The sequence below is a fragment of the Hypoxylon fragiforme genome (genome assembly GCF_022984875.1).
Source record: "Hypoxylon fragiforme strain CBS 206.31 chromosome Unknown GGS25scaffold_1, whole genome shotgun sequence".
NCBI lineage: Eukaryota > Fungi > Ascomycota > Sordariomycetes > Xylariales > Hypoxylaceae > Hypoxylon > Hypoxylon fragiforme.
In genome coordinates, this window is record NW_026054756.1 from 3,713,224 (window position 1) to 3,729,281 (window position 16,058).

General features: G+C 46.8%; 6 protein-coding genes across 6 annotated transcripts; 3 read left to right on the top strand and 3 right to left on the bottom strand.

Moving 5' to 3' along the window:
- The first annotated feature begins 2,088 nt into the window (after positions 1–2,088).
- On the top strand, positions 2,089–3,415 carry GGS25DRAFT_56243 (carbohydrate kinase). Its single transcript, XM_049265862.1, has 2 exons — positions 2,089–2,655; positions 2,734–3,415. Exons 1-2 carry the CDS (start codon positions 2,377–2,379, stop codon positions 3,172–3,174), a joined length of 720 nt encoding a protein of 239 aa, XP_049121899.1. The 5' UTR covers positions 2,089–2,376; the 3' UTR covers positions 3,175–3,415.
- Positions 3,416–5,225: 1,810 nt separating this feature from the next.
- Positions 5,226–7,113, bottom strand: GGS25DRAFT_527644 (2-oxoacid dehydrogenases acyltransferase-domain-containing protein; the record flags this gene model as incomplete). The annotated part of the gene is made up of 2 exons (XM_049265108.1): positions 5,226–6,888; positions 6,948–7,113. The coding sequence occupies 2 exons, from the start codon at positions 7,111–7,113 to the stop codon at positions 5,561–5,563; spliced, it is 1,494 nt and encodes a 497-aa protein (XP_049121900.1). The 3' UTR covers positions 5,226–5,560.
- Positions 7,114–7,640: 527 nt separating this feature from the next.
- Positions 7,641–8,987, top strand: GGS25DRAFT_472295 (ATP10 protein-domain-containing protein). The gene is made up of 2 exons (XM_049259422.1): positions 7,641–8,226; positions 8,317–8,987. The coding sequence occupies exons 1-2, from the start codon at positions 7,802–7,804 to the stop codon at positions 8,942–8,944; spliced, it is 1,053 nt and encodes a 350-aa protein (XP_049121901.1). The 5' UTR covers positions 7,641–7,801; the 3' UTR covers positions 8,945–8,987.
- On the bottom strand, positions 8,959–10,868 carry GGS25DRAFT_472297 (V-snare-domain-containing protein). The gene is made up of 3 exons (XM_049259423.1): positions 10,379–10,868; positions 10,198–10,311; positions 8,959–10,129 (listed from the first exon to the last, which is right to left on the bottom strand). Exons 1-3 carry the CDS (start codon positions 10,445–10,447, stop codon positions 9,626–9,628), a joined length of 687 nt encoding a protein of 228 aa, XP_049121902.1. The 5' UTR covers positions 10,448–10,868; the 3' UTR covers positions 8,959–9,625.
- Positions 10,869–11,137: 269 nt separating this feature from the next.
- Positions 11,138–12,435, top strand: GGS25DRAFT_472301 (60S ribosomal protein L35). The gene is made up of 4 exons (XM_049259424.1): positions 11,138–11,314; positions 11,380–11,519; positions 11,683–11,908; positions 12,025–12,435. Exons 1-4 carry the CDS (start codon positions 11,312–11,314, stop codon positions 12,031–12,033), a joined length of 378 nt encoding a protein of 125 aa, XP_049121903.1. The 5' UTR covers positions 11,138–11,311; the 3' UTR covers positions 12,034–12,435.
- Positions 12,436–12,532: 97 nt separating this feature from the next.
- Positions 12,533–15,613, bottom strand: GGS25DRAFT_472307 (uncharacterized protein). Its single transcript, XM_049259425.1, has 3 exons — positions 13,747–15,613; positions 13,548–13,694; positions 12,533–13,489 (listed from the first exon to the last, which is right to left on the bottom strand). Exons 1-3 carry the CDS (start codon positions 14,984–14,986, stop codon positions 13,140–13,142), a joined length of 1,737 nt encoding a protein of 578 aa, XP_049121904.1. The 5' UTR covers positions 14,987–15,613; the 3' UTR covers positions 12,533–13,139.
- Positions 15,614–16,058: the final 445 nt, after the last annotated feature.

Genomic DNA, 16,058 nt, shown 5'->3' on the forward strand with positions numbered 1-16,058 from the left:
CCCCACGCTAATGATATACCTTCAAGGGCCTGCCTGGCAGTGCCTGTATCGATTCTATCGAACGCTTGTACGCTAAAAATCCACTTAATCTGCTTTAGTTTCGGGTTGGTACCCCAACTGTAGGTAATACTAATTAAGACCTAGTACTGTATACTACTAGCATGTATATGTATACACTGGATATGTACAGTAAATATATGTAGCCTTGGAGGTATGAACGAAACTACATACATTAATAGTAGTAATTAGAGGAAAAGCTGGGAATGAAGGAATAAAGGGGGCAATTAATAGGTACTAGCAGAAAAGGGAGAAGAGAAAAGAGAAAAGAAAAAAGAAAAGCATGAACATAGCCGGAAGGAATATGAATGGAGGAAAAATAGTGTACCTACTTGAGAACCCGGATAGGCACATATTTGAAAATGCGTACCGAGAAGTACGTACTGAGTGACCCAGTACACATTAAATACTAAAATACTATTAACATTGAATATTCATGGTTTAACCAGGCAAGGGGGTTACATGAGGAAAACATGGGACACATTAAAAAAGGATAAAGGAAAAAAAAGAAAAGAAAATCAAACGGGGGATAAATATTCTTAGTGGCTAATCCAGGCATCGCCGGTTGTCGGTGTCGGTGTGTCGTCAACCCTTTCCCCTAAACCCCGAACCCCAAAAATACTTACATACCAGTTGACAATGGACATCAATATGTATTATGTACTAACTCACTAATAAGTACATGACTACCATGTAGGTATATTAATATGTATGTACCTAGTACGTAGTGCGTGCATGCATGCATGCGGTATTGTACATTTTGTTAAAGTTGCCTCCTCCAAGTTCAGCCTGTTTGGTTTTTTGAATGAACACTTTCATCACATTCGTCCAAACATTAATATCATGGATGTCTTTAAAGCTACATATACGTACTATACATACAATACATACAATACATACAATACCTTCTCTTAAGTCTTGCCACTTCACCTTTTCGGCATTATACATTGGTTGGTAGCAACATTGAAGTGTAGTGTTCATCCATGGATCGGATCCTTTACAACTCCTGTTCTCTTGTCTATTGAACCGGTGGGCTGGTGAAGTTGAATCAAAGCAAGCCATGCCTCGTCTGCAACCGTGGGTTGGGTAAGCTCGGGGACGCCAATGCCTTTTTCTAAATCCTTGATGCTGGAAAAGCGTCCACAATCTGCGAGCTCATACCTATGCATGTAGTCCATGTAGTCCATGTAGGCCATCTTGTTCATGTCCCATCCACGCGACACTTTTCGCAGATCCTCAACAACCTCGACCGCGAGCAAGGCTTCTCGGTCTAGTGGGTGCCGTCACTTGTTGGTTTTGCCTTGCAACAACTCCCTACATACACCCAACTCGGCCCTATTTATCGGTTTTTTGCGCTGACGACTTCCTTTCACCCCTCCTCACCCCCAAACTCCACTCCGACTATTTGTTTTATTATTTTATTTTTGATGGAGAAATTATCTGAAAAGTATCCCCAGCCTAGATCGTTTAACTATCCTCTTGGCTTTTACCCGCACCCCTCCCCCCCCCCTTTCTCCTCCCTCCCTGACGTCGAGCAAGTCTGGAGTCCCAAGGAGGTGATAATGCAAGTGTATGATTGGTTAAAAGCCATCAGGAATTACCTTCTTTGACGTTCTCTTGAGCTTCTTTTAGCGTCTAGCCCCAAAACTAATACATGGTCCCCCAGTCACGGAAATCTCAGGTACTGGAACTTGGCTGAATTTTTTTTTTTCCCCTTCACCATGTCAACGGCCACCGGGCTTCGGCACTGTGTCACTTTATTAGATTTATTCTATACATATATGTACCTAGTAAGGTATGTACTTGAATCGTCATTTTACATAGCTATGTACATATACACACCGTACATACATACGTACATACGTACATACGTACATACATACATACATACATAGTAACAAAAGCCTGCTCTGCTACCAAGGTCCAAGGTCGTCAAAGTCAATCCACTTATAAAGTCCATGCTTCGCCAGCGGTTCTCCGGATCCACTGCTATCTGCCCTAGTTCTACTGTATTGCGCTGCTTTAATTACCACCGACTTCCTGTATTTTGCTTGATCTTTTCTGTCTTTCGAAATATTTGTCGCCAACTTCGCTGTTTTCTAAAAAGATACTGTTTTTTACCGAAAAAGGGAAGAAGAATAAATACAAAACTCCTCGCCACAAGTCTTAACGTTGCGTTGCGTTGCTCCTATATTGTACCCCTGGGTCAACTATCACCATACCTAGTGGTTGACTTACTCCTGTCTTGTCGCCAACCGAATTACAGACCACCAATTCTCTCCGGATATCCAGGAAAAGGAAGAAGAGAACTCCTCAAACATGTTAACCTACGATAATCCAATTTCGGTGAATGGGAAGCATGCGTCCTCGGCTGGCATGACTGCCACGACAATGACTAACATGAACCCAAACCCGAAGCCGATTAACGCTACTATGACACCGGTAACTTCGAACAACACTATCGCCAAAACCAACGGTAAAACTGCGCCCAGACACCACCACATTTGGCTAGTCACTGGTCCCGCCGGTTGTGGCAAGACTACTGTTGCTCAGCACTTGTCAAAATCTCTCAACTTACCTTATATCGAGGGCGATGAGGTATGCCCCTGAACTCAAACTTCGCCCAGACGTACCTACACCTACACAACTTATTAACTTTTGCAATTTTTTTTTTAGTTTCACACAAAAGCAAACGTTGAGAAAATGGCCAATGGCATACCACTGACAGACATTGATCGGTGGGACTGGCTTACAGCCTTACGAGAGGAGTCTTTGCGACAACTAGCATCTGGCGCCGAAGGAGTGGTACTCACTTGCTCAGCTCTTAAGCGCAAATATCGCGATGTTATTCGAGTGGCTCCTTACTACTCACACGATGTCGTTCTCCACTTCATTTATCTCCATGCCCCAGAATCTGTTCTACTCGAGCGAGTTGGGGCAAGACAGGGACATTATATGGGTGCCAACATGGTTCATAGCCAGTTCTCCATTTTGGAGCCGCCGACAGCCGAAGAAACCGATGTGATCAGTATCGATGTGAGCAGGTCGATGGACGATATTCTGAGAGAAACCTTGGACAAGGTTCTCCAGAAGGTTGACGAGACTACATCAAGCTGACCGAAGCTGGTAACCTAGGGTTTGGTAGGGCAGGATTAGGCATGACGTGATATGAACATGGAACGACGGATGCAATCATCCAGGGACGAGGTACATGAATGGAATTAGCGATGTTTCTTTCTCATCCATGTGAATTCAGGAGTTGGTTACGTTATTCAGTTTGGCGCAATGAGAAAGGCACAGGGGGGGGGTGATCCAACTACTTTTCCAGTATACAGTACATTACATCACACAGGTAGCATGAGCTGCCATTATAGGAGTTTTTGGGGTTGTTATTCACGCTAGTATTGGATCATAGAAACAATTAGAGAGAAGTTGTCCTATCACCCAATGAGCAACCTGGTAAATGGGATGTAGGGCCGCCAAGGACAAGCAAGCTGTGCTTAGGGGGGGTGAATGGATCGAGGGAAGTGAAAAGCAAGCAAAAAGGCAAAAAAAGCAAAATCCTCATTGGTGACTAATCCTTCTTCTTAATCCTCCCATGAGATCTAAGAGTGCCAAGCTTTTTTACCCCAGGACGAAGATCAAGTTAGTAACCGGGCTCGCTCGCTCAGAGATTGTTGTCTCACGGCCTGAGTTGTCTCTGCATCTCGGTGGTGGCGTCTTAGTTGTTTGTTGTTCTTGTTGTCCTGAGCAGCGGTTAGCCCTGGCCCAGTCTAGAATTATGTCCTTAAAAAAAGACTTATACATATGTAGGTATGTAAGTGTGTGGTTGGTCTATGGGGGGGAGGACCAACGCCTTGCTGACTGAAGCAGCCTACCAGCGAACCCTTCTCCGGGTCCACAGTGGGACGATAGGATCATCCTTACGACGGGCGATTCCCAAAGATTCGTCAGATACGATGCTAGGGGACAGGGCAGGGCAGGGCAGCATCCATTGATCTACGTAGACAGGCACTACTGATCTATATAAGGGTACAGCATTGAAGTAGGTGCATATACATACATACATATACATAGATAGATACCTACATACATGCTATCATACATACATATATCTGTATTGTACATGGATGGATAACTTTACCTGTATACATACCTAGGTAGGTATTGTGCATATATGTAATAAGCGTACATACCTATCTGGGCATCCAAGTCAGCCATCCCTTTCCTTGTCTTTTACCTAATTCGATCTATATTACTTCAACCTGCATATACACCTACCTATCTACCTACATACATGATCTAGAAAAGGAAACAATACATACTTCTACTACACCATAGGAAGAAGGAGGAGAAGGATAACAATACAAAACCATAAGCAAAAAACCGGACATAACAAGGGGACATCACCAAGAAGAGAGAAGAGAAGAAAAAAACCCAATGCATAACTACACCGTACAAACAAAATAACTGCCCTGGTGATCAACAGTTCGCCACCCAACTTTTCCACATCCAGCCCCATGCATCCATAAGGAAAAAGCCAGCAAAAAAAACCGAAAAAAAAAAACCGAACAACGACGACAGCTAGCTTAGCCTAGCCTACCTACCTAGCCTAACTAAACTACCTGGTTAAAGATTTGGCGTTCATCGGGACTTTTCGCTTATCTACATCTAACTACTGTACTGTACTGTATTGTACCTACATACACATACAGTACAGCGCCTACCAGGGGTCTACGTACTAGGTATGTATATATATATCTACACATTGATAGGCACTTACACGCTGACGAGGAACGAACGTCGTGACTTTTCATTTGACGGGAGCAGAGTCCGGTATAGACTTCTATAGGCCCTCTCTCATCTTTTCCTCTTCTGGGACGTGGACAGACGAATGGCCATGAGTAGGTAGGTATCTAACGACGGGTAAGACGGGTATAACATGAATATACCAAGAACCAGGTATGTATGTATGTATAGAGATATGCACATATAATATGTTATATCATGGATTGTCTACCTAGGTCAGGTATCCAGTAGGTATGTAACCTACATACCTAGGTTAGGTTCGTCACTGCTTATATGCATGATGGGTGCAGGACGCAAGAAGGTGAAATGAGGCTGTCCAAGAAACAAGGGGTGTTCGAAGCTCCATAGAATTTTCTCTGCCGATGATACCTAACATCCTAATCTAGTAATGCTTTCTATATTATCATCGCTATACTATGTAATGTTGTGCTACGTCGTTCGGTTAGCCTTGTGACTACCTACATATACTAAAATATGTAGGTAGACACAGGAAATGGGCATGGTACCGATCACCCTAGCATATAAATATGACATATCATCTCTAGCCCGAATCCTCCGTATGTAAGATACCGGCGAGGGTTACGCAAGTGGCGTCTCGGTTCCCCCGCCGGTTCACCCGACCCTAGTTACATCGGTGACTGTCTCTCAACTTGGGCATCAAGAAGGGAAGGGCGGGCATAGTGGATAGGACTATCTACCGCAGATGCAGAACCATCACTTCTGGATCCTCCACGATCTTACGCACCACCTCAGCGGCCCGCGCCATCGTCGCGCCGTCCACGACCCGGTGATCGGCACTCCAGCTGAAGTTGCAAACATATTTCTTAATTACCTGGTCCTGGGCATCAAACGCTGGCACTTTGCGCATGCGACCAATCCCTAGGATGGAAACCTCTCTCTCGACAATCACCGGAGAGACGTAGGTCCCCCCAATATTGCCTATGTTAGACACGGTGATCGTCCCACCGGTCAGATCCTGGGGTGATAGCTTACCAGCTGCAGCTTGCAACTGCAGACGCGATAGGTCTGCCGCTATTGCAAGCACACTTTTGGCACCCACGTTCTTGATTACAGGCACTAGCAAACCTGAGGGTGTGTCCATAGCCACACCGATATTGTGCAGGTTGCGGTGAACAAGTGTAGGCTTCGAAGTCCCGGGATCCACTTCGACGCGCGCGTTAAGTATAGGATATTGATATAGTGCCATGGAAACTGCCTTGACAATAAAAGGTAGATATGACAATTTCGATACTTCCCCTGCTAACCCCTCTCCCTTCCATTGTGAGACCACCTTATTTAGCCGTTGACGTAACTCGTATAATTGGGAGAAATCGATTTCATCTGCGTAGAGGAAGTGTGGTATACTTAAGGATCGAGTCATGGTTTTGAACATTTGGTGTTGCGTATTTGTCAGTTGGGTGACTGTTTCGACCTGTTTATCCGAGTCTAATGGTGGTGTCAAGGGAGAGGGGCTTGTGTGCTGAGTCGGCTGGCTGGGTGTGTCTCTCCTCTCTACAAACTTGTAGATATCTTCCTTTAGAACCCTTCCATCCTTCCCTGTCCCCTGAATTTCCGTTATGTCGACTTTGAATTCTTTAGATAAGTGGCGAACTGCAGGGGTCGCCAACGATGCATATTTGCCCTTTATAGGAATTGACTGGGGCCTTGGCTCTTCAGATACCAGAGAATTGGTTGATTTATCGGTAGAGCCTTGAGTTCGTGGGGGGTTACTAGAGGACTCTTTAGTCGATGACTCAGAGGTCCCTTCCGTAGCCGGCTCAGGGGCGGTGAGAGCATCTAAGTCCTGCTGACTTGCGCTACCTTGTATGTCTATGTCTACGAAGGGCTTGCCCACTTTTGCCATCTCGCCGGCCTCATAATATAACTTTTTTACGACGCCAGAGAACCGACTCGTTATCTCGACGGAGGCTTTGTCGCTCTGGACCTCGCATAAGCGCGAGAACTCCTCGACTCGGGCACCGGGCTCGACGAACCATTGTATGACTTCGCACTCCACGATACCTATAGAAGAGTTAGATACGAGACCAAAGATATCGGTTAGGAAGGTAATTGGTCATGACCTTCGCCAATGTCAGCAAGCAAAACGGGCTTTACTGTCTGGAAGTTCCTCGTCGAATGAAAGCCTCTGATTAGAGCGGCGCGAACCTGAGACTCGGCGACATAATTAAAGTTCCGGGAGAGACGCCATTGGCGCCATATTGCTCGAGAACCACGCTGGAATAACATTGTATAATAATTAGGGGTATATGTATGTATAATCTATTGAACAGATCGGATAGATTGGACCAAGTAGCTATATACCTAGCAGTAGAAGTACATCATTGATGTTAGCTATTCAAAAAAGAAAAAGGCAGTAAAAATTAATTTAACGAGGGAGTCAGATGAATGAAGCAAGGTTAGTAAGAAAGAGAGAAAGAGAGAAAGGAAGAGAGGAGAGAGTGATTGACTTTCTAACTTTCTGACCCGTGGCTTACCATACTCACCCAGTACCAAGGTATGCACTTACCTGAACTCTCCTGCCCTTCTTAGAGGGCGATAAACTGGAGTGACGACTTCTAACAAGAGTTCATTCCCCCACATTAGGCCGTAGCTATCCGAAATCTGGGGAAGCCGATTATGGCCGTTGGCGGGCGGTCAAGCTACTGTACCTAGTTACATACCCATGGATATTTATGGGAACCATCTTTAATTGGCTAACCATGCGATTGGGATCCACGTTGTGTTCCTGCATCTGAGGAATTACATTGACGTTAGTTAGTTACTACTAGTAGTAGAGTTTACCTAAGCAGCTGCTAAGCTAATAACTAGATCTTTTATTTTTATTTTTATGCTCTCATCGTATTTTTGCGACGTAATGCGCGACCCAATCGATTAAACGGCAACACCCGCACAACGTCACTCTAACATCTTGAACATGTCTCTTGCTCGTAGACCTAGGCTTTTATGTCTGCTCTGCCAGACAAGGGCATTTCACCCCTCTTATCGAATTCTAGCTGAACAGCGTAGTTCGGCAACACCGTCACCATCAGCAGCAACAGAAAAAGCAGCCACAGCAATAACAACCGCAAACCCCACACCCAACATACAGTCAGCCAAGCCGACAGACCCCAAAGCACCACAATCGCCGACAGTCGCCCCGACCCTCTCCCCCCTCGAAGATGCGCCGAGATCCTATGGAAAGCGAGTCGAAAAATTCACACCCAAGCCGCTGACCCGGCCGATAGGCATGCGGAATCCACCACAACCGGGCGAAAACACGGGCATAGACCTCCGGACGCTGAAGGAGCGCCGGGACGACTTTGCCAACTACGAGAAGCACCTGAAGAGGCGGCAAGAACTGTAATGCCTCCCCCTCCCCTCCCCCTCCCCTCCCATCCCACCGCAAAAGCAAAACTAGCTAGCTGACCAAGTCTCGTGCTTCCAAACCAGAACAAGCAAATTCTCGCGCCCCTACTTCCGCGACTGGGGCAACCTCAAGTTCCACAAGGGCAAGACCTTCTACCCGCCCCCCCGCCCCTTCAAAAAGGACCTCTCCCTCTTCTTCCCCAACCTCTACGGCCGCACCCTCCTCAAAAGCCACGTCGCCCCGCGCGACACCACCCCGACCCTCCTCAACAAGGTCTCCCTCGTCAGCGTCTTCAGCAGCGTCTGGGCCGAGAACCAGACCCGCACCTTCACCTCCGCCGAAAGCAGCCCCGACCTCGACGCCCTGCTGCGGCAGCACCCGGACGTCCTGCAGCGCGTGTGGATCAACGTCGAGGAGAACACGCTCAAGGCGTGGCTGATCCGCCTGTTCGTCGGCGGCATCCGCCGGCGCATAGGCGAGCCGAACTGGGGGCGGTACTTCGTCGTGCGGAAGGGGATCTCCGACGACATCCGCGAGAGCATCGGCCTCTTGAATAGCAGTGTCGGCTACACGTACCTGCTTGACGGCGAGTGCCGGATCCGCTGGGCCGGCAGCGGGCTGTGCGAGGAGCACGAGAGAGAGGGGCTGGTGAAGGCTGCGCAGAGGCTGGTGGAGGAGCAGCGGAATATTGTTAAGAGAGAGGTTAGTTAAAAGAAGAAGAAGAAGAAGAAGAAGAAGAAGAAGAAGAAAGAAAAAGAAAGTAGACTTGTGGTGCAAAATGGTCATGCGTGATGAATATACAATGATACCCGACTCTCCTAAAAAGCCTCTCTTCATGCGGCGTAGGTACGTAGGCATGCATTCGCTGTTTATATGATTTATTATATTTGCGCATGCTCTAGACACGCTTGTACTAGTCTAAGCTGACTACGATTTATCCCGTGCAGCAGTTTATGTAGTCTTGATAAAAGAGCGGAGCGAGGAAACTCCACGATGCTGACATCTCCCGGATGCTTCTCACTACATACCACCCCCTTACGACACACAAACTACCTAGCTACCTAGGTGGGTAGATAGGTAGTTAGGTAGCCATAATGTCATTTTTCTTCCTCTTCACCCCTTTCATAGACTGCATGCATGGTAACCAACTCTTCGCCGTGCCTTTTCTTTGCTCATATTATACAGCATACCAATAGTGTACCGTACCTCGGAGCCGTTTTCAAAAGTAAAAAAAAAAAAGTAACCACCAGAACGCCTTGCATAGGTAGCAATGCAACTCAAGAAGCCAAGGTATATATATCCCATCCGTGCCCAAACAGAACTTAAACAAACAAAGCCAAAGGGCTTCTGTTTTTGGAGGATTTTCTTCCCCCCATAATTTATTGGTACCGCCTACAAGAAAAGCCAAAAGATGACGAAGCAGAATGCTATGAAGCTGCCCATGAGGATGCTGTCTCGCCGCTTACGTGCTGAGATCTTTCCGATCAGGGTGTTGAGGCCGGGTACCTGGCTCGCAGCCATGGTGATCCTTCTATTGATACTGGCTAGGGTTTCGCGCTGCACGATGAAATTCTCGTTGGTGGCGTACGCTTGGCTGAGGACGCTGTCTACCATATTATGGCTGTTGTCGATGCGGTTCCGCTCGTCCAGCATGTACTCGGCCTCGGCCGCTTCGGGGTTGTTCGCTCGGTAGGTCTGGATGTCATCTCGCACGTTGGAGAGCAGGTTTGCACGGTTCCTCGCTTCTTGGAGGCTGGAACGCAAGCGGCTGAGATCGCGTCTGTGTTCGGCCAGTTTCTCGCGGAGAAGGGAGAGGTTATTTTGCTTGAGAGCGGAGGATGTAAGGCTAGGTTCAGTTTCCAGAAGGCGCGCTAATTGGTTGACGACATTTTCTCTCTTCGGATAGCAGTTAGTAACAAGAGGATGATTCGAGATATAGGTTGATCTGCACAAAGTGGGGCTACCTTTTCGAGTATTTCCTCTAACTTGGTTTCTGTTTCTCGCTCCTCTTTGGTCGGCTTCGCCGGAATATCCGAGACGGTAGAAAATTGAGAGTATGTGTGGAATAAAGCCTCTGCCTATGAATGGGAAAAGAGGTCAGTGCGAGATCCTTAAGCTTTGGGCATCATTGGCTGTCTTTGTTACCTGTGACTCCAAGCTCCGGGCTTGCTGTCGCAACTGAGCCCAGCCTTGATTTCCTGTTGGCGCTGCCATGTCCGAATCCAATAGTCAAACTAGTTATAAAGGCCAATTTCCACAACAACTAATCATCCCTGAAGCGCCTTGGGTCACGATGGTGCTGCGCAACGTTGGGCTGTACAAGGTGTTTCGTATTGAGGGGAGACTTAAGCTAAAGAAAGAAAGGTTAAGCCGGTGGTATGATTCCACCTGATTTGTCGACAGTAGCTTCGTTATGGGCAGAGAAGAAGGGTTGATGTAGATAGATGGTAGAGATCGTCGGATATGTATAAGTAGTACGTTGATGACGAAGAATGTCTTACTTCAAGTTGTGTAGGTGAGTAGGTACGATGTGTGTAGCTGGAGCTGGAGGTATTATCTAAGGTTAAGGATGTAGTATGTAGGTAGGCTGGTACGATTACATGCAGTGGTAAGTTTGTAGCTACAGGTATGTACTGTAACTTGGCCTCTTACGGTTTGGCTCATGTATAATTAGGTAATTGAAGTGAAGTGCCGCTGAAACATTGAATGTGCAGTGGCATGTGTACCTATGTACCTGCTTAGTACTAGGTACCTAGTATTGTACAGTCATTTAAGCACGTGATGTGACCCATTACTTTACAAGTGCATCATTGATGTGGCTGAGTTATGTCATCATGTGGAGACTTTGAACTCGTCTAACGGTTCCCGCCTTAAAAACAAAAAACAAAAAAACAACGGATAACTAATAGATAAATCACCTGACCTAAACTTTTCCGCCCACAACCCTACTTCTCTAGCAATTCAATTCTTTTTAGACGTCTACCAAAAAATTCCTAGGCCGAAATTTCACGACAATCTCCATACACGACCACCGAAGACCGACCTCAATCCCGTCACAAACACCCCGTACCATTCAAGATGGTAAGTCGACTCGTTGTTGAAATTCTGTCAATCCGAATTATCGCGGCTAATCATTAAATGCGCAGTCGACTTCCAAGGTCAAGACCGGAGCGCTATGGAACAAGAACAAGGATGATTTGTTGAAGACCCTGGGTGAGCTCAAGACTGAGCTGGGCCAACTTCGCATCCAGAAGGTTGTTTCTTCCGGCAGCAAACTCAACAGAATGTACGTTGGAATTTGACAATTAAGCCCTCGAATCTTTGAATATATCGAATCCTCGATCCCTCGATCCCTTCTGTGGGCAATCACACGACACTTGCATGCATGAATATTGGGAACGCGATCGCTCATTCGCTTGCTCTTAACTCACTAACCATTTCCTCAATAGCCACGACCTACGAAAGTCCATCGCCCGTGTCCTTACCGTCGTCAACCTTAAGCAACGATCACAGCTACGTCTGTTCTACAAGAACAAGAAGTACCTTCCTCTGGACCTCCGACCCAAGCAGACTCGTGCCATCCGACGACGCCTTTCCCCAGAAGAGAAGTCCAAGACTCTAGAGAAGACGCGCAAACGTGCCTCGCACTTCCCTCAGCGCAAGTACGCTGTTAAGGTACGCCAAGCCTGAAGTTATCCCAGCAGACGATAGCAGTCTACGAATACATTACTATCTAGTCACAATAGCACCTACATATGGATCGTGCAAGCTAACACCATTGGCATGTATAGGCTGCTTAAACGCTTCTCATCGGGAATTTGGTAAAGGGGAAAACGCAGGACGCTTACTGTAGTGGTATACGGGCGTCGTGGTCATTCCAAAAAAGGAAAGGAAACCTTTGATATGTGCATGGCATCACACGGCTTTTTCGGTTCATAGGTGTTTACGCGGTCACACTTTGCAGTCAATGTCGCTGCCCAATGCAAAAAGACTTGCCCTAGGGCACTAAATTAATTTGATGACACGCCTTGCCGGCTCCATGTGATTCTTGTTCTTCCGAGTACGAAACTACAATTGAAGAAATATAGCTGAAAATCCTAGACTGACGATGATATGAGCTACAGTCTGTCTAATATGAGCCTTGTTAACTCAATTCCAACCCTGTATGTAATACCTATAATCGAGGCTTGAAGTCACATCCTCGTCAAGTCGTAGAAGGCCACACAGAAAGAACTACACAACGCCCACCCTGTGAATAGAGACGATAAGTAAACACAGCACACTCGTAAGCTTTCTACACTAGTACTCAGCCAATTAAATTCAAAAAGAGAGCGAAAAGATCTCTTGTATAGTTATGTAATTTGTGAATCAAAACGCTAGGTATCCTGGTATCGCTTTTGTACATTGCCTTGAAAATGTCCATTGTCCATGTTCATGTCCATGTCCATGTCCATGTTCTGTCCCTTTATATATGAACTCCTCCCCCCCCAAACGCTCCCAAAATGCTGTGCCCGCTTTGCAAGATCGTTTCATTCAACGCTTCCCTAGATATTCCCAAGGGCCCTTTTTTTTAAAAAAAAAAAAAATCCGTGTCGCAAATGCTGAATTAGAATTGAAGGGGTTGCTTGTTCCCAGATCAAGCACCCTGGTTTTCGAATCCGTTTGGTTGCACGCCACCCAACCAAGCACCCTGGGTTTCGAGCTGGTTGTGCTGGGTACCCCCTAATAACGAACTTCCCTGGCCTTCCAGTTGGTTATACTGTAGACCGTCTTGCCAAACTCCTTGGTTCGCGTTTTGAGCATATTGGAGACCGCTGTTCCAATTACCCTGGTTGTCGAACCACCCAGTAAACTGCTGGGCTTGTGCTTGCGTCGCGTTCGAGTCAGAACTACCATTCCAAGAATCCTAGACTTGGGTCTCGGTCATCTGCTCCTTCTCTTCCAGGATTTGCGGTGTTGCTGGAGTCTCTGGTGTCACCGGCGTGTCCAATGACACAGACGACGAGACTGACCCTCTCGCTCTTGCGCGGCGGGTGCTCGTCTTCCTCTTTCGTCTGTCCTCGTGGACCAACTGGTGTCGTCGTAGTTGGTCGGCGCGTAGGAATTCTCGCCCACAGCCTGCTACCTCGCATTTGTGCATAAACTCGGCGTTATGCGTCTTGCGGTGCTTTGATAAGTTGGACGACTCGCAGAACCGCTTGCCACATTCTTCACACACCAGCGGCTTCTCGCCTGTGTGTGTACGCTTATGCATAGCTGCCGTCATATTAGCCATACAATCTCTTAAAAGCACCTCAATAAGGTAAATACATACTCAAGGCGCTTTGCTGTTTAAAAGCTTTCCCGCAATCCTCATAATCGCACTTGAACGGTGTCTCACCAGTGTGTGTTCTCACGTGCTGGTCCAGAGCCTGCTGCGCCGAGAAGCTTTGGTGACACGTCTCGCATTCGTATGGCTTATCTGGATAATTATTAGTACAACTCTCTGTTTAGATCGGGATGAGGCAACTTACAACCCGTGTGGGTTAGCATATGACGCGTCAGCTTGTTGCGAGACGGGAAGCTTTGGTCACCACGGCGAGTACAATCCTTCCAAGAGCAGAGGTACTTCGTCTTGCTAGAAAGCAGAGAAACGTGTGCCTCACACAGATGCTCTTGTAGAGAGTTGCTATCGTTGCAAACATGTCCGCATACGTTTCCCTGGATCCCTAGACCCTCTGCGGGCAATATCCACTGGCAGACATGCTTAGACGCAGTCCCAGGCCTCTGACAAGATTCTTCCAAAGAAGGCGGCACCGAATTGATATCCGGGGTGGACGTGACGCTCGGGTGCGTTTGGATAGGCAACGCGAACTGCTGAGGAGTGTACATGGGCGGGACAGGGTTATTGAGGTGACAACCAAGCTGTTGGAACACTTGGTTCTGATGTTGCGAGGGGGCCGCGGCAGCAGGCGCACTCAAGTCCCGCAGAGTAATCGCAACATCGTGTTCCGTGTTCGTGTGATTGCAGGGCTCGTTGTTGTGCAGGATTGAGTTGATATCCTGCTGCATCTGAGCGTGCCAGCCCTGGTGCATGTCCCACAACTGCTCAAAAGACTGCTCGCTTGTCTGTCCGGCAGACTTCTCAGGATGCTGAGAGATGGGTTGCGAGCCATCTTCGAGGCAATGCGTGCTGTCACAAGGCACTCCCTCATCCGCGCACGTTTCCTGTTGGCAGACATCCTCCTTTTCGCATTCCGGGTTCGAGCAACAGTCAGAGCAGGAATATTTGCTCGAACTGACGGAAGCGGTGTCTTCTGGGACAGGCTGCTGCTGTGACGAGGCCCCTAGGTCTGCGACGTTGAACTGGTTACCTGCATAGGCGCCCATGTAAAATTGATTGTCGAATTGCGGCGCTTGTAACTGGAAATGACTGTTTTCCATCTGGTACGCGTAGGCAAGAGACGCTGTGTTATAGCGAGGTCTTGCGGGGAAGGTCGGCCCATATACATTCCGCTGTACACCTTGCGAACCGAAGTTGGGGCACTTGTCGAGGCAGTTGTCGTCGTGGGAGGTGTGAAAGAGATCTAAAGAGGACGGCTCGATGGTATCGAAGAGCGACGGGTTGAATGAGAACGCGTTCTCGAAATTGTGGTCACTAGGCGCAACCGAGTTTGTGTACCTCTCCACCGAAGGTGAAGAGGTGAGTGAAGGTAGGCCATAATTGGCCTCGTTCATGTCGACTGGGTCGTCCATGGTTTGGTATATTGTCATGTCTAGGCGAAATTCTTCGCATAACACGACCTAAGATGGAGAGAGAGAGAGAGAGAGAGAGAGTGAGACAATATTGTAGATGTAAAAGGGTTGATCAAGTTGTTGAAGGCTGAGTTTTTGACTGCTTAATGAATATTGACCAATGCGCCTAGGGCTCGAGGGATCTGGGGTATGGATGGATCGACACCAGGTGCAGAAGATGATGAAATATTTGAGGCTCTTATTCTTTTATGGTGTGCGAAAGGGAAATTTGAGGTGGGAATATGTATGTACTGTGGGTTGAATGGCGTTCCAGGTTACAGGTTCATGAGGACCTTGATGGACTTCCAGTTTGGTATGGGTAGGAGGTACCTTTTTTTTTTTTTTTTTTTTTTTTTTTGCTTTCTTTTTTTCCTTCTTCTCTTCTTTTTATGGTATGTGTACTGATACTATACTGGGTAACAGTGTCACATATAGATCTTTTTTATTGTTGTAAATCCATGGATCCATGGTTCTGTATTCAAGTTGATTGGGTAAATTGGAAATTGAGTATTCTCAAGTTGCTATTGTTACTATGAAGAATACAGAAGTCGTTACTGTACCTTAAAAGCTTATTGTTCAGGCGCAGTAAAGTGTTTTTCTTTTTGCGGGCCAACGGTAATTCTGACCAATGAAAAAACGTGGATTGGCTCACAATGCTAAAGTGGAGGTTTATCCCAGCAGTCAGCAAGGTTATCCATCAAGGTTCTCACATATTTAATATGGACCCTTTCCCGCAACGAGTATAGTAGGCGTTGTACATCTTGAGCTTCTACAGTACCTTATTGTTATTCTAGGTTAGGAGGGTAGACACCGTTGGATTGGGTCGAGGCTCACTATTAATGCAACTAAAGAAGAAGAAGAAAAGGTGTAATGTAGATACATTACCAAATGAAATAGTTTATTCATCTCATCTAGTTATATATCTGTAAATTTGAAATTGAGTAACAACCTAGGGTATCTAGGATATGTACTAATAAGAGAGACAAAAGAGAGACATAAAAAAGACACTAACTAATAAGCTCATAGCTTTGGCTTTGAAGATTTTCATATG

What these genes read in the sequence shown, in the direction of transcription:
- GGS25DRAFT_56243 (XM_049265862.1), top strand. Translation starts at nt 2,377, where the DNA reads ATGTTAACCTACGATAATCCAATTTCGGTGAATGGGAAGCATGCGTCC. An exon ending in CTTATATCGAGGGCGATGAG is followed by an intron (nt 2,656 to 2,733) that starts GTATGCCCCTGA and finishes TTTTTTTTTTAG; the next exon opens with TTTCACACAAAAGCAAACGT.
- GGS25DRAFT_472295 (XM_049259422.1), top strand. Translation starts at nt 7,802, where the DNA reads ATGTCTCTTGCTCGTAGACCTAGGCTTTTATGTCTGCTCTGCCAGACA. An exon ending in CTGAAGAGGCGGCAAGAACT is followed by an intron (nt 8,227 to 8,316) that starts GTAATGCCTCCC and finishes CTTCCAAACCAG; the next exon opens with AACAAGCAAATTCTCGCGCC.
- GGS25DRAFT_472297 (XM_049259423.1), bottom strand. Translation starts at nt 10,447, where the DNA reads ATGGCAGCGCCAACAGGAAATCAAGGCTGGGCTCAGTTGCGACAGCAA. An exon ending in CCCGGAGCTTGGAGTCACAG is followed by an intron (nt 10,312 to 10,378) that starts GTAACAAAGACA and finishes TCCCATTCATAG; the next exon opens with GCAGAGGCTTTATTCCACAC. An exon ending in TAGAGGAAATACTCGAAAAG is followed by an intron (nt 10,130 to 10,197) that starts GTAGCCCCACTT and finishes TGCTATCCGAAG; the next exon opens with AGAGAAAATGTCGTCAACCA.
- GGS25DRAFT_472301 (XM_049259424.1), top strand. An exon ending in GGCAGCAAACTCAACAGAAT is followed by an intron (nt 11,520 to 11,682) that starts GTACGTTGGAAT and finishes TTTCCTCAATAG; the next exon opens with CCACGACCTACGAAAGTCCA.
- GGS25DRAFT_472307 (XM_049259425.1), bottom strand. Translation starts at nt 14,986, where the DNA reads ATGACAATATACCAAACCATGGACGACCCAGTCGACATGAACGAGGCC. An exon ending in TATGCTAACCCACACGGGTT is followed by an intron (nt 13,695 to 13,746) that starts GTAAGTTGCCTC and finishes ATAATTATCCAG; the next exon opens with ATAAGCCATACGAATGCGAG. An exon ending in TAAACAGCAAAGCGCCTTGA is followed by an intron (nt 13,490 to 13,547) that starts GTATGTATTTAC and finishes ATATGACGGCAG; the next exon opens with CTATGCATAAGCGTACACAC.